Source organism: Pseudonaja textilis, chromosome 13, assembly GCF_049901715.1.
Source record: "Pseudonaja textilis isolate UNSWEBS1 chromosome 13, rPseTex1.2, whole genome shotgun sequence".
Lineage (NCBI taxonomy): Eukaryota > Metazoa > Chordata > Lepidosauria > Squamata > Elapidae > Pseudonaja > Pseudonaja textilis.
In genome coordinates, this window is record NC_142002.1 from 17,038,269 (window position 1) to 17,054,102 (window position 15,834).

A 15,834-nucleotide genomic window follows, 5' to 3' on the forward strand; every position below is an offset into this window, starting at 1 on the left:
TGATCTGCCGTTAGAGGAGGCAAAAATACTGGAATAGTTTCATTCCTTTGGCCTCGTGTTGCAAATGTCAGCCAGCAGCTGAGTTTACCTAGTGGGAGTTTGGTCTTCTACTCACCAGAAGCATTCCGTTGACTTTTTTGTACCACGTCCACTCTGGATGTGGGTAGCCAACAGACTTGCAGTACATCATTGCCTCCTGCCCTTCGTTCTTGTTCTCACTTCGCTTATGCCCAGTAATGTCAGGAGAAGCTAACAGGCACAAAAAAAAGGGGGGGGGGGAAGAGGTGGGGAGGAGAGAAAAAGAGCAGTGTATAATTCAGCCTTGTTTCCTCTATAGAACGGTCACAACCCTATATAATGGAATTCAAAACCGTCACCCACTGTTCAAAACTCCAGGAAGCACAGTGGTGGGCCGTTCAGTGGCTTAATATATTCAGTTTTGCCACTGTTTATTTATTTAGAGCTTCCTTCCATTTTGTATTGAACTATTTATTGTGTAATCTCCTGTCATGGGAGAGTCGGCAGAGCGTTCGTGCCCAATTCTGGTTTCTGTTTTTAGCCTCACTGAGTAACCCAACAGTATCTAGAAAGTCTGGGGAAACGCCTTCAGATATGTACTGAACAGTACAACAGCACGGAGCAATAAACTAAAGCCAGAAAAGCGCTCTTAATTCTTAAAAGATAATTCTACATCTTCTCCTGAACAATTTAGGACTAGGCTGGAAGACCTATAGCATTTATTCCTACAGGAAAACGCAGAAAGCTGCAGCTGGGATACTATTTTTAGCAGCTTCCAAAGACCTGTTAGAACATGGCCAAGTAGCTTATTAAGCAAAATAAGAAGAAGGCACAGCACTGACATATCTAGAATTATTTTGCATTTTCTAGGTTTGGTTTTGGCATTCGGGAGATTAAAAGCAATTTCTTAGAGGCTCCAATTTATGAGGATGAGCGCTCATCACCTGTGACCTGGAAACCCTCAATAAAGTGTTCCATGGGGCATTGCAAGAAAGAGAATTTTAGAAGCTAAGCTAAAGAGGAAGACAAAAGGAAATGAATTCAAAATTATGGGTACCTTTCACTTCTATTGTAGCATTTGCTGCCGGGGAGGCAGCAAATAAAAATACGCACCAATATTCCCCTGAATCATCAGCTCTGGGCTTTGTTATTCTGCAAAGAAAAAAAGAAACAGGGATCAGAATAGCAGGTGACTAAACCTTCCCCTGGTTTCAAAAGCCATATAGCCTCACTTGTTTCTAGCTGATACAAAGCAGTCCTAAATATTCGAGGCCTTGTTTTTCCAGCTTCTTTGCTGGAAAACTGAAACACCTACGTAAGAAACCCTGAACAGAGCGCGTTTCCATCATATTTTACAGAGCCAGTTGGGATCTTCCCTTTTTGAAACGGACGTTCTGAATTATTTTAAAACTTGTTGTTGTTGTTTTTTAAAAAAAACTGTGTTAAGATGGATCGAATTATCACATATAGACTTTAAAGCAAGTGTATCCATAATGTAGAGGGAGTCCTCGACTTACAACGGCACGGAAAAAAAGACCATTTTTCACACTGTGTCCCAAGGACACGTGATCACCTTTTGCGACCTCCCGACAAGCAAAGTCAATGGGGAAACCGGATTTGCTTCATAATCATTACCGACTTATTAGCTGCAAGGATTCGGTTAACAACCAAAGCAAGGTAGGTCGTAAAATGGGGCAAAACCTCACTTAACAACAGAAACCTTGGGTTCAGTTGTGGTCACAAGTCAAGGACCACCTGTATTCTGCTTGCTAATGGCCAAAAAACTCCCAAATAATGCATGGTGTCAACCCCACTTCATGAAGTTTTGAATATTATTTCTTAAAGTCATCCTATCAAAGACTTGAGGATTCGATGTGAACAAGCATCTAAATCTCCTTAGCTAAAATCACTAGTTTTGTTCAGCTTTAGTTAAGTTTTAAGGTTAAGAGCTGTTCGGCTACTACATTTTGTAGCGGAAGCGTCACTGAGTTTTCAGAGATGAAAATTACTTTTCAGACTTACTTGTATTCCGTCGTGTTTGTGCTTTTTATGGTGCTTGGCAGCTCTTCTCCATTTTTCACCCAGTAGCTGTGAACGAGGGGACTAGGGCTGGTCGTGAGGTTGCACTGTAGTATGACAGGAACTTGAGGGGAGGTAATGGTCACCTCACCACTGGAATTGATCCTGGGCTCTGGAGGAAAAGAGACACGTTAAAAGAGCCGTCAGTTTTAACCCGGCTCAAACGTCCTACGTGGCACAATTAAATGGCAGGAGTTGGGAGAGGAAAAGAACTACACGTGGAAAACAACTTTACTAGCTCAGATGGCATCAAGGCGTACAATGAACAGCTGACCAGCAGAGGAAGAAATAAAAAAAACACAACAAGGACTAGTCTACTGATACAGAAGGGCAAAAAAAAAAGAAAGAAAGAAAGAAAAGGAAGGAAGGAAGGAATATATTTTGGTATTCTTTTGTTTTTTTTTAGCCTAACCAAGGGGAAATTAAAAATAAATAGGACAAGAACATATAGCAAGCATTCAGTCTAATCCGTTTTAAAAAATAAAATCTTTGGATGCTTTCACATATCGTTCTAGATTGAAGGATTTTGCTGCAAAGAAGCACATCTGATAGAATGCAATATTGTATGTGCAATTTCTGCCCCCCCCAAACAGGTATTAGCAGGGCCTCTTCTAGGAAGCTAGCAAAGAAAATCGCGCCATTACACCTTTCAGTGCCTCAATAATGGAAGACAATTTCAAATCATCAATTGTGTAACACAGATTTTGAGCTATGATGAAACAGACAAGAAACAAAAGTTTATTTAGCTAGTACTCCGAAGTAGAGGAATCAGCAGAAATAATTAAGTCTTGTAGCAAATCTATTCTTCCCGTTTTTCTATGGTACACAGGACACCTATGTAAGGTGCCTTGCCCCTAACAGCATTAACTTCTTAGACACCTGTTGTGTTCCCTGGGATCCTTTTTTTACCAACCCCTTTACCTAAAAAAGAGAAGTTGAAACCCTTCCCCCAATTAACATGTTGGATTTCCCCGTGATCTATATTCAGATTACGTAAAGTATTTGAAAAAGGAAGTGCACAGGGAAGCAAACCAAATTTACATGTTCTAAGTCCTTAAAGCAGCAAGGCCTTTTGCAAGGCTTGGACAGAGATTTCTGGCTTTTTACATGGGGAATAATAATAATAATAAATAAATAAATAATAATAATAATAATAATAATAATAATAATAATAATAATAGATTAACAGAGTTGGAAGGGATCTTATAGGTCATCTAGTCCAACCCCCCCCATCCCGCCCCACCCAACTAGGAAACTCTGCAGCATTTCTGACGGGAGACTGTCCAGTCTCTTCTTGAAATCTTCCAATGATGAAACACCCCAAATTTCTGAAGCTGTTCCACTGGTTGATTGTTCTAACTGTGAGCAAATTTCTCTTTATTTCTAGGTTGAATCTCCCCCTTGATCAGTTTCTATCCATTATTCCTTGTCTGGCCTTTGGGTGCTTTGGAAAATATACATAGCCATTTTGCCTTACTGGATAGAAAGCGGTCACATTCTTAATGTATTGCTATCCCAACCTGAACTCCCATTTCTTTCGACTAAGGAACGTGCGTTAACTTGACACGCAATCCCACACGAATCTCTCTGAAGCAAGAACATTTCACCGTACAGGTCAAAATGTACTTCATGAATATCAGGCTATGCAGCCTTTCATCCTTCCTTTATATTTATGCTGGGTTTTATATTTTAGACCCTTGGAATCCATCCAATCCAACAGTATAATCTTTGTTCTGAAATTACATGTGTTCAGGCACAGACTGTGGGATTAAACCAAGTACTGGTAGAGGAAAAATATATGAACATACTTTTTTTTTAAAAGACCCATTCGAAGCATTTATTTCATGCCAGCATCTCAAAAGACATAGTACAAAGCCATGCCACTCTAGTTAAAAATAATTGTGTAAAGGAATAGCGTAAAAATTTGAAAGACTTGTCATGATTTACTTCTGGCATGGAATGTTTTTTGCAAATACATTTCATTTTATGGGTGATCTCGACATATACACATTATCTTCAGGAAGAGAAAATAGTGGCAGGATAAACATGCTGGTGACTGTAATAGAGAACAGGAAAGATTTAGACACGTGTTTGTTAGTAGCATATGATTGTACCTATATTACCAAATCCATGAAAATTTTCACCTAGTAATACTCTCAACTGAGAATTATCCTCCACAGAAGTACGTTATATTCAGGTTTAACAGGGCTTTATTCTAGACTGAAAAATCAGCAAATTTAATTAAATCATAAAACGTTCAACTGCAGCTCTCCAATTAGTCCAGTAAAGGGAAACTTGGTTTTCAAATTCCCCATATGGAACACTTCCATGTATTTGCTCTCACTGCAGCCTGAACACGAGGAAATCTCATGCCCAGTGGAAAACATTACTATCTAGAGTTCCTCTCAAATTTATTTGGAAAGTTCCATGACTTTACCATTAATGAGTTAAATATTTCCTCATAAACTCACCCTACGGATTAAACAAAATTAAGTAAGTACACAAGGTAGACAGAGGCACCTGATGAACAACATCTACGTGCAAAATGAAATGCTGTGCTAATAATATTTGTCAAGAACATAAACAACTGCACCCAACATAGAGATTTATAAATCAGCTTTACAATCTCTAATCTGATGCCAAGAGCCATGTTGGCTAGAAATTCTAAGGATTATAGTCCAAATATATCTGAAGGACATCAGGCTAGGAAAGACTGATATTATATTTTCCTACTAATTGTTAAATGAATTAGAAACAAGGCAAAAGGAAGTAAATGGGAGTATACGACACAAGACTTGGGGAGCAGAGAATATTTATCGCCTAGAAATGGGCAATACAAGCAGTTGTATTTTCGAGAATACTGGGTTTCAAAAATTTATTCTGCTGTGTTATAAAAAAATTGCTTTCAAAATACGAGTTTTTAGATTGCATCCCGTTTGATGCATTTTAGCAAAATGGTAATACAAAACTGATAGTGAGACAAGCATGCAACTACTACTGGAAAAATCACACTGACCATCCAGTATTTCTCTTAGTTGTTAAAAACTGTATGATAATGCTTGTGTATAATGTATATGTCAGCATTACACAATACTGATTCTTGGTTTTTCATAAAATAATCCTCTACTGTTAGCTGTTCTTACTGCCAATTTCTAACTTGAGAAGCATTTGCCTCATTAAAAAAAAAAGACTTCCACGTTTTCCCTATCAGTTGTAGTCATATAGTGCAGGAAATTCTTTAAGTCTTCTAACAAAGCATCTGATAGGCTTTTTTTTTCTATATCCCAATAAATGAACTGTTCCGTTTACACAAAAAACATTTATGGTGCAGCTTTATGATTAGAAATGCAGATTAAGTTATCAGATTTATTTTCACTGCATGGCCCAGAAGGCGGCTATAAGCCACAACAAATAAGAAAGAAAATTGATTTCCAACTTATTACTGAGTATTTCACATTTACATGATTCCTCATATACTTTGTGGGCAATTTTTTTCTCACTGATTCCTTCTTAACACTTCATTTTGATATACATATATTCTACTCAAGGTAACTATTTTTTTATGAGCATACCACTGTAGAAGGTAAATTGCAGAAAGTAATCTTTCTAAAAGCTTCTAAAAGTTAAGTAATGCCTTCCTTCTGAGATTATGCTTTTGATATGAGTGCTGACATTACAGACCAGAGTTTATGATTAGATTGGTTTAGCCAAGGTGCGGCTCTGATGGAGCTGCAGTTTAGAAAAATATATGTTTTTAAATAAAATCTGCTTGCTGGAAAAGGTGCTGCCAGACTCCTCCCAACCTTTTAAACCGATTAATAGTATTATAGTAAAAGAAAGCAGAGAATTCATACCACTGAGAGGTCCCAAAAAAGTTACTTCCCATATATTCTTGCCTGCTTTTTAAGATCAATGTAGAATTTCTCTTGCAAGTTTTGTTTTCAATTGAGATTGGCCTGGCATGAAAAGCGGGGGAGAGAGAGAGACAGAGAGAAAGAAAGACCCATTTCCGTATTAAAAACCATGTTGTAAAATGTCCTACAAGCCTCATTCCCTAATGAGTTCTGCTGTCTTGCAGATCCTGGACTCTGAAAAGAACTTTTAAAAATCTCAAAAAGGCAGATGCAGATTCATTATGTATGCCTCGGAACTAGAAACTGCCAGATTTACCAGCATAAGTGACAGGACAGAAGGGTTTCTAACAACAGCTCTAGGGAACAAAATGAGGTTGGAAATAATTTATACAATGGCACAAAATAAATCTGCAGTGCACCAAAGATATTTGGGAAGTTAACAGGCCTCAACCAGAGGAAATAGTTCTTCCATTGTTGGTTTCCCAGGATCTAATATTTAGGATAAATTTCCTACGAATCAGGAGTGAAACTTAATGTGTGCCGAATATTCATTTTTTATTTTAAGAATTTATATGCCACCTCTCAAAATAAAAATCCTCCTGCGATGGTACGTATTAACTATTGCCACTTGCTTCACAATGCAGTGCAATTCATTGGCCTGTTCCTCTGTGCGACGGGGCTTTTCAGGAACCACTTCAGGCAACATTTTAGAACGTCATCGTGATTTCTAGGCCTTTCAATAATAAATAAAGTCGGTTACAAGATCGCCCCATGCAATTTAGCTTTGTATGTGAGGACATATAACTTGAGTGTTAACAGGAAGAAGATGAGAAAGAAAACCGCCTCTTTTGTATCTGTAAATAACCAGGAGGCTTCAGATACACCAAGGAAAAGTACTATAAGCAGAGACTCAGCATCTGGGAAGTTTCGGTATGTATGTGATTTATAAAAAGCAACTTCTGACTAGCCTTAAAGGGAAAACCCAACATTTGTCAGGCCATAAAGGTTGTAGATGAGGGTCTACGGACTTAAAACCACGAGGAGAAGGAAGGCAAATTCCACGATATCCCAATAAACAAAATAACAATAATAAAAAAAGAAATTGTTAGGTTCACAGTTAACGCAAAATAGAAAAGGCACTCATGGAGAAACTAGGAGAGCACAAAGCCTACTATATTAAAAAGTAAATAAAAAGGAATAAAAGCAAAAGGAAACAAACATTCCAATACCAGCTTGTTTTTCAGAGGAACTAGAAGACAGTTTTCAAAGATTCTCCTCAACACTTGTGATCCTAGGAAGGAGGAGACACATTAAGAAGGTGGCAAAGACACACTTTGACACGTCCACAAATGAAAAAAAAAAAATCAACGCACCTTCCCCCCCACCAACACGCACACGCACACACACACACGCACGCAACGAAGACAATCGGTGGGTGATACTAAGGGTCACAAGAGAGGTGGGGGTGGGTGGAATGAGGATCTCTGGGAGTGCCTCTAGGGACTACAGCACGACTCCTCTGAGGAACTGGACTCACTCTGAAGGACGCTTATAGTAGCCTGGGCTCGTATCCACGTTATGGCAGGATTTTGCCTCAAGTCATTCCTCCTGGGGTCGTTGCTCGCCCTGCACTCATACGTCCCAGAGTCTTCCAAGGCAAGACGAGTGATTCTCAGCACGCTCACGCCATTCACCCCGTAGGCAGTGTTAATGGTGACACGGCGCTTTCGAGCACCGTCCCACAGCTGTTTGAAAGATTCAGCCCGGTTGACTTCAGCGTACCACCACTGGATCTCTGGGGTGGGGCTCCCAACCACGTCACAATACAGTTCAAAGGCGTCCCCTGTGAGCTTAGTCTCTGACATAGGCGACTTGACAAACCCAGCTAGAGAGGAAAAGGGGCAGCAGCAGAAATGCCATGACGGATGAACAGGAGGGGGGGAAGGGGGGGAAAAAAAAACAGATCTTATAAAGAAAGCAAATGAAATAGCAGAAAACACAAAAACAAAACAAAAACAAAAAGAGAGACATGCCCATCTACAACAGTGGCTATAGTGTGAATTCAAAAGAAGGAAAGTTGAGGTCGGCAAGAAAAAAGGGCCAGGCTCAAGGGAAACAAGCCATCAGATTTTACAGATTCATAGTCTGTGACAGAAAAAGAGTGCGTCTATTTTTGCCTCTTCCTTTCATCTAATAATCATAGATCCAAGGGAGGAGGTTAAAAACTGGGTTGACATCTTGAGTCTTATCAGGAATTCCCTTTGTTTAAACTTCAATAATTCTCTTTTATTATCTCCTTTGGATTTAACGCTGGGATTAGAAAAAAGCTCTCTTCTTATTTCAAGCCCAGAGGGATGTATGATAGTCAGATAAATGGTCCTAAACATCTTATAGCAGCCAACAGTTAAAGAACTCTTGTGTTGCAATAATCACTGTATTACCATAAACTTATGCTGATTAAAAACAAATGGACCACAAAGGTGTAAAAGTTAGGCAAACAACCATGCTACTGTTATAGTCACACACCAAATAACTATCCCATGCCATGTAGATCTCTTATTCCACCCCCCTCTCCCCCCCAAGCAAATCCTCAGAACTGAATCAAAATTTTCAATCCTTTTAAATTGGTATCTTTCAAGCTCTGGAGTCAAAATAGTACAAGGGGAATATGTGTTTTTCTGGTAATGACTAAGAATTCATTTGTTCTCAAATCCCATGCCCAAGTATAGGTGAGCTAGCTTTGTGCCCAAGGCAGGATCAGAACTCACGGATTACTGGTTTCTAGCCTAATGCCTTAACCGCTACACTCAAACTAGTTCCCACTTCATCTAATTAGCTAGATTACACCTAGATTACCAATTACTTAAAATTATAAGATTACTTTCCTGTTAATCAAACAACACCTAAACTAGATTGCAAAATATTTCAAAATAACGTAGGTGGTTACCTGCTTGTTTATACTCTGAGTCACCCTGGAAAGTTACAATCATTTTCTTCATATGCCAATATGCACTCAATCATAAAGTAAGCCAACCATTGTTGGAAATCAACATAGTATGTATCAGCCAAAAACTAACTCAGTTTCACAACGCGCCACCCTATGAGATCAGGAATCATTCCTGTCACACTTCCCAGTTTCAAATTTGGTGCTAAGGTAGGTATAAAGTATTTGCTGATTTAACTCCACACTGCTCATTGTTTCTTAATAATGTAGCTGCTGAAAAGTTTCTGGCCTTCTAACCAGTGAAGGAAGGATGAGACACTATAGTCTTTAAAAATTACAGTAAAACTTTAGAACTATATTTTCAATCCTAATTTGGTGAAAACTCAATCAGTACAGCTACACACATATGTATTGTTCCGTAACATTCAATATCCACCACATTTTTGCTTTCACAGTTCTGCAACCCCACCTAGATATGATAGTTTTATTCTCTTTTGATAAAAAGAAATTCTGTCCAATACAATTGAACAGAAGGTCTGCAAATCTAGTTAAGGTAAACGTTTCTGACTATTGCTATAATCTTGACTAGCGCTATACCTATTTAATACTTTTGAATACACTGGATATTTTGTACTATCAGCTTCAATTCGTTTCTTCAAGATGGTGACAAATACTTTCTACAGGCAGAAAAGCATTCTAAAAAAAAAAAAAGCCTCTAACCAAAATACAAATCCAAACATTATGTATCTTAATGTAGTTTTGCCTGCAGGTTCTATACAGCAAGTCACACTTATACTAAATTATTAATGCGACCAAAAGGCATCATTTCACTAAAAGCTATGCTGCATAATGTTAATGTTGCAGAATCATAATACCAGGCCTGTGTGTAGCTATGCTACCCTGCTGAGCCACTCCCCCTCTGTTTTGACCCTGCTGCTAAAATATACATAGCCTTAATAAAAATGCAAACACAACCTGTCCTTTTGCTTTGTGCATCCTACACCGGTTAGCAGGAAGTTGAGCTGTTCAAAATGAGTTCTGCTGGAGTGATCTTTGTATTTTCAAGCTTGGAAGCTAATCCTTTAATATGGTTTCGCAGGGAAGCCAAGAGCAATAGATACATTTAGTGCTTATGAACAGGCACAACTGAAATAAAAGTCATAGAACAAATAGAATTTATATTTAAGCACTTCTATCAAGAAACTTTTGTGAAAGGTGCATGATAAATTTACATTACTTAGCAAATCTCCTAATTTAAATCTTTCTTTGACCCAGACCATGGCAACGCTTAAAGCAACTACACTCAAGACAATACAGATTTTAATAGCAATCCCCTGTAGTACAATGACTAAAACGGAAATCTTTATTCTTTTCAATTTAGTACTATCCACACTAATAATATTTTCAAGGTCAAATGAATGCATGGAAAGAAAGGCCTTCAACCATGTCTCTCTTTTATGATGTAAATCAGTTATTATTCTGAAGATACCTGCTTATTATTATTAGCTTTTGCACTAAAGCAGTCTGTTTTGTCCTATCAAAGCCAGTTATTGTCATATGTTACTAAAGAGTTGAAGTCTGAATATTTCTACTATGAACGATTTGAAACATTCCTTGTTTACATCACCAAATTTAGGCAAACTAGACAAGCCCTCTTCTTGCATTGATCTGCCAGCAAATTGGAATATATCCAAAGCTTGTAAGTGATCACTCACATAAAGTTGTTCAATTAATTTCTAGACCCCAATTTTAAGACTTAACCATTTACTCTACAGTTCTGTTACTGTACTAATTCTGCTTTTATTTAATTCAGATTTGGCATGATAGCATACGATATAAATAGTCCAAACTGGTTCTTTGCAAGTACTGCAGGTTTTCCCTTATTTGTAATTTCTTATTTTCTAGTCAACTTGACCTAAAGCAGTTCAAATTCTGATATAATTTTACAAATGACTAAGAGCACAGTAAAAAAACGAAAGCCATACACAACTCTCCTTTCAATTTCTTGTTTGAAATTAAGCATTCAGGAATTGATGTTCTATAATTTTCGGAACTGCCTTTTTGAAAATACTGGTCATGCTGGGAAGAAAATGAAGGGATTTTTTTTTAATTTTTGACAATTTTTGTATCAAAATAACAAACCAATTTTCTACTACAGCTTTCAGTTAAAGCAGGGGTTCCCAACCTGGGGTGCGAGACGATATTCCAGGGGGTGCGAGAAAAGTCCAGGTAAATAATAGGATATTGGCTATATGTTGGCATTTTTATTTTCTTTTGCAATGGATTAACTTAACTGAGCAAAATATAAATTTCAGGGGGTGCGAGGTTCGAGTGAAATTTCTTTAGGGGTGCAGGGCAAAAAAAAAGAGGTTGGGAACCACTGAATTAAAGTATTGCTCCTATATGCTCATCTTTTGGGGGTTATTTACCTCAAAAATGCTTCCTGAGTCTTCTCTGGACATGCTGAGCTTTCCTGTGTTCATTTTATACTCTCTCTACTGACAAGCGTCACTCACTGGGATGCAAACTCATGTTTCTCACAGTTCTCTGGAGCAGAAAAAAACTTTCCACGATAGACCTATCAGAAGAACTCTCTTGTGTTGTGAAGGAGCACGAAGCATACGGATGTCCCATCTTATCAAACAGAATGCACCCCCTATTCAAAAGAGCAGTGTCATAGACTTCTTTAGGAATCCCGCTAACACCAGTAACAAAGCAGGCTTTTTTTTGTCTTACAACACAGGTGTCTCTAAACATTTTCATTACCGTGTTTCCTTACTTTATACTTAAGCTATTCTTAGGGATTTTGGGGGTGGGGAAAGCTTGGGAATGAACAGAAAGGCTGCAGAAAAACTATAACGTGTTCATTAAAATGGACTAACGTCCTTCTTGTTAAACTACTGAAGATAGAAGGACCGATTTTTCTGTCTGGAAAGGGACATAGGAGAATACATTTTTTCCTTCTTGGTAGATCGTTTTTAAACCTTTTGGTCCTCCAGAAACAGCAGGATTTCCTCCCAAATGTTCAGCTGATAACTATATATTTTGTGTGTTCTAGATTCTTGACCCTCTACTTCTGCTCTGTCTTTTCCTTGCTGCCACCTACCTGTATTATTAAACCTCTTGCCAATATAATCTTATCCTTATTGTCCTAACTCAGCTCCTGATATTGCCAGATTTGTATCTATCTTTGATTGCTTGCTTTCTATCAGCTTCTAGGAACATTCTAAGCTAGATCAGCCATCTTAAGGTTAATAAGTCAGCTTTATGGCGATGCAGAGATCTGGACCTGGCCTGCAGAGTTAACAGCCAATTTTGGGCCATGCTGGGAGTTTGAGGAACTGCAATTCCAAGCACATCTACAACACACCAAAATTGTTCTATGCATTGCCCCGTAGCAATTTAGCAAGTATATCCAATTTCCACATCTTTCCTGCCTTTCAGGTCAAACCTTTTTGACCATTTCTATAGACAATTCAAGTAATTTTGTATTTTTACACTAAAGAGCTTACATGCCGCATGCATAAATAGGAGCCGGTTTTCAATCACATTTGAGACTATCCCTAAAAACAATACGGGTAGTCCTTGACTTACAACAATTCATTTAATGACCATTCAAACTTACAACAGCACTGAAAAAAAGTGACTTGTGGCCGTTTTTCATAGTTACGACCATTGCAGCATTCCCACGAGATCAAAATTCAGATGTTGGGCAACGGGCTCTGATTTATGACCTTTGCTGTGTCCCAGGGTCACGTGATCCCCTTTTGCGACCTTCTCAATGGGGAAGGCAGGTTCACTTAACCACCAGGTGACTAACTTGTCAATGGCAGTGATTCTTAACTTAACCACGGTGGCGAGAAAAGTCATGAAATGGGGGCAAAACTCACTTAGTGAACGTCTCACCCAACAACAGAAATGCTGGGCTCAATTGTGGTCGTAAGTCAAGGACTACCTGTATAGCAATATTGTTTCCTAATAATCCCTATAGCAATAATTGGATTTTTGGTGGTCAGGCTTATTGCCAATGATCCAAGGACCCTAATAGAGCCCACTTACATCCTCTTCGTCTTCCTCGCCTCCGTCCTCCTCATCCCTTGAATCTTCTCCCAGCTAACAAGCAACCCACGAAGGGAAGCACCCTCAAGGCAATTTACCCTGGCATCCAATGGCTCTAGCCCGCCCCCCCACCCCCAAAATCCTACACCAACCTCCTCCCAACTATTTTATGCGGGCATTGCAGTCACTACAATCCCCCCAATGCTAAGCACGTTAGCTGTGCTGCATGGAGATTGTAGTGCCGGCACATCAAGGAGGGCAGATATGATGCACGCCTCTGAGGACGTCCACAAACCTGGCTGCGCTTCAAGGGCTTTACCCTTCCCCTCCTGCAAACCCGGGTGGATTCCTCCAGATACAGAACAGCTGCTCCCTGCCTCAGAGAACCCTGTGGTGGATTCCTCCAGAAACCCTGTGTGATTCTCAGAACCCTGTGGGTGGTTCTCCGACCCTCTCCAGGTGGGTTCCTCCAGAAACCCTCAGAAACCCGTGGTGGGTTCTCAGAAACCCTGGGTGGTTCTCAGAAACCCGTGGATTCCTCCAGAAACCCTGTGGGTGGATTCCTCCAGAAACCCAGAAACCCTGTGGGTGGATCCATCCAGATCCTTCCTCGCCTTTGGCTGCAACAGACCCGCTCTCAGGCATGCCCGAGGGAGGGAAAAGGGGCGAACTACCTTCCCTGCACCTTTTCCCTGCCATTACCTCCTTTTCCCTTTCCCACGACAGGCTTGGGATCTCCTGGTGGTCCCCCATCCCAGCCCCCAACCAGATTCGGGCTTTGCTTCGCCTTCCAGGAGGAGGCAAGACTTCATCCGGCCTTCCTCGGCCCCGCCCACCCGAGGAAGCCCCGCCCCCTTGTCAATCACCGCCTCAGATCGGCTCCTCGTCTTCCCCACCCCCACCCCACTCCCTCCCTCCCTCCCTCACCCCCGGGCCGCCTTCCCTCACCGTTCTGCGCGCCGACCGGCGTCGGCCAGAGGCTCCCCGCCGTGGCCAGGAGGAGCGAGAGGGCCGCGGGTAGAGAGGCCGGGCCCCGCAGCATCGTCCCTGCGGCGGGTCCGCGAGCGGAGGAGGAGGAGGAAGGTCGGGCAGGGGGCGCGGGGGCGGCGGCCGGTGAGGGAGGAGAAGGGAAGGGGAGACGAGAGGAAGGAGGGAAAGAGGAGGACGAGGAGGACGAGGCGGGCGATACAAGCCCCGGCGCCCTTCGGCGTCGCCTTCGCCTGCCTTTTTTCTTTTTCCCCCTCAGCGGCGGAGCGAGCTCGTTCTGCGGCAGCGCCGGACTCTCGCGAGAACTCGGCTCTCCCTTCTCGCGAGAGCCAGCCCACCGGAGGCGGCCGCCGAACGCGCAGAAAGGCGAGGACGACGACGAAGAGGAGGAGGAGGAGCCAAGCAAGCGCCGCCCATGCGCCCGGCTCTCGCGCCGCAACGTCACGAGGGAGGCGTGTCTTCCTCCCGCGCGGCAACGTCACGGGGAAGGGCGTGTCTTCCTCCCGCGCGGCAACGTCACGGGGAGGGGCGTGGCCTCAATCTCCTCCTCCTCCTCCTCCCTCTTGTCCCGCTGTTCCCGCGAAGGGACCGCCTCCCTGCGGCTTTCCCAGGGGGAGGCTTGGTGGGTCGTGAGAATGCAGGGAGCCACGCGGCTTGCGTGCACCGGGGTTGCGTGGTTAAGGAAGGAGGTGCGGGAAGGCAGTCCTCGTGTGGTACGTGGCGGGGGCGGGGGGAAGGGAGGAGCTCAGCCTTGTGCTGGGAAGGGCTAGGGTTTCTCAGCCGTGGTTTGCTGGTCTTGTGAACGCGCCCAGTTGCGAGTTAACCATGGAGAGCTCCTAAGTCTGTAAGAGATTCGCTGGTTGTCCCCAAAAGTGCTTTTTCAGGGAGGCAACTGGACTTCCTTGTTCGTTTGTTTTTTCTTTTGGGGATGCAAAGGACCAGCTGTCTGCAAGGAATATAAATCCTTCCCTTCATCACCATCCATGTCAGAGCTGAAGAACCTTCTTGGAGGAGAAGCAAATGTCTTCAAAAGGAAATAAAAACCAAAAAGTCCAGTTGCCTGTTGGAAAAAAAAACATTTTTGAGACAACCAAATGACCTGCAGGGCTGAGAATCTCTATGGACTTTTAGCTATGCAATTTGGGATGAACACCCTTTGAATGGTGTGGGACGATGAACGGATTTCCAGAAATTTTTTTTTGCAGACTTAGCATTATTCAGGTGATTCTGAGGATATAGATAAACCTCCAAGTGGCCTCAACGACCCCTTAAAAGGAAGCAAATGACCAGCTGTCTGCAAGGAGTATAAATCCTTCCATTCCCCACCATCCATGTCAGAGCTGAGGAAGCTTCTTGGATGAGAAGTGAAGCGTCTTCAAAGAAAAAACAGAAAGTCCAGTTATCTCCTGAAAAAAAAGCACTTTTGGAACAACCAAATGACTTGGATGACAGACTTTTAGCTATGCAATTTGGAATGAAGACCCTTCAAATGGTGTGGGACGATGAACGGATTTCCAGGAAAAAGTGGCAGATGACAGGAACCACTAGCATTATTCAAGTGACCCTGAGGACACAGATAAACCTCCAAGTAGCCTCAACGACCCTCTAAAAGGAAGCAAATGACCAGCCGTCTGCAAGGAGTATAAATCCTTCCATTCCCTACCATCCATGTCAGAGCTGAAGAAGCTTCTTGGATGAGAAGCGAAGCGTCTTCAAAAGGAAAAAAAAATAAGAAAGTCCAGTTACCTGATGAAAAATGCACCTTTGGGACATGGAGAGCTCTGGACAGCGGAAGCCCCGAAACAGGAGGAAAATAAAGAAGTACTTGGTAGCTTTGATGTTTAGAAGAAAAAAAAAAGAAATAAAATAAATAGAATAATAGGAAAAAAGTGA

The 15,834-nt window shown here is 41.6% G+C and overlaps 1 protein-coding gene and 1 long non-coding RNA gene across 3 annotated transcripts in view; one reads left to right on the forward strand and one right to left on the reverse strand.

Moving 5' to 3' along the window:
* NPTN (neuroplastin) overlaps positions 1 to 14,256 on the reverse strand; it is a 29,656-nt gene extending 15,400 nt beyond the window's left edge. Inside the window, exons 1-5 of one of the 2 annotated variants that reach the window (XM_026709911.2) lie at positions 13,903 to 14,256; positions 7,489 to 7,836; positions 2,041 to 2,209; positions 1,076 to 1,170; positions 116 to 249 (exon numbers count right to left, since the gene is read on the reverse strand). In XM_026709911.2, coding sequence (XP_026565696.1) covers positions 116 to 249; positions 1,076 to 1,170; positions 2,041 to 2,209; positions 7,489 to 7,836; positions 13,903 to 13,996 — 840 coding nt within the window. In that variant the 5' untranslated portion in view covers positions 13,997 to 14,256. The remainder of the gene's footprint in view (positions 1 to 115; positions 250 to 1,075; positions 1,171 to 2,040; positions 2,210 to 7,488; positions 7,837 to 13,902) is intronic. The other variant, XM_026709909.2, reaches the window with a different exon arrangement.
* Positions 14,257 to 14,266: 10 nt separating this feature from the next.
* LOC148124736 (uncharacterized) lies at positions 14,267 to 15,834 on the forward strand. The gene is made up of 2 exons (XR_015745127.1): positions 14,267 to 14,393; positions 14,878 to 15,834. It is a non-coding gene; the product is annotated as an uncharacterized LOC148124736 (long non-coding RNA).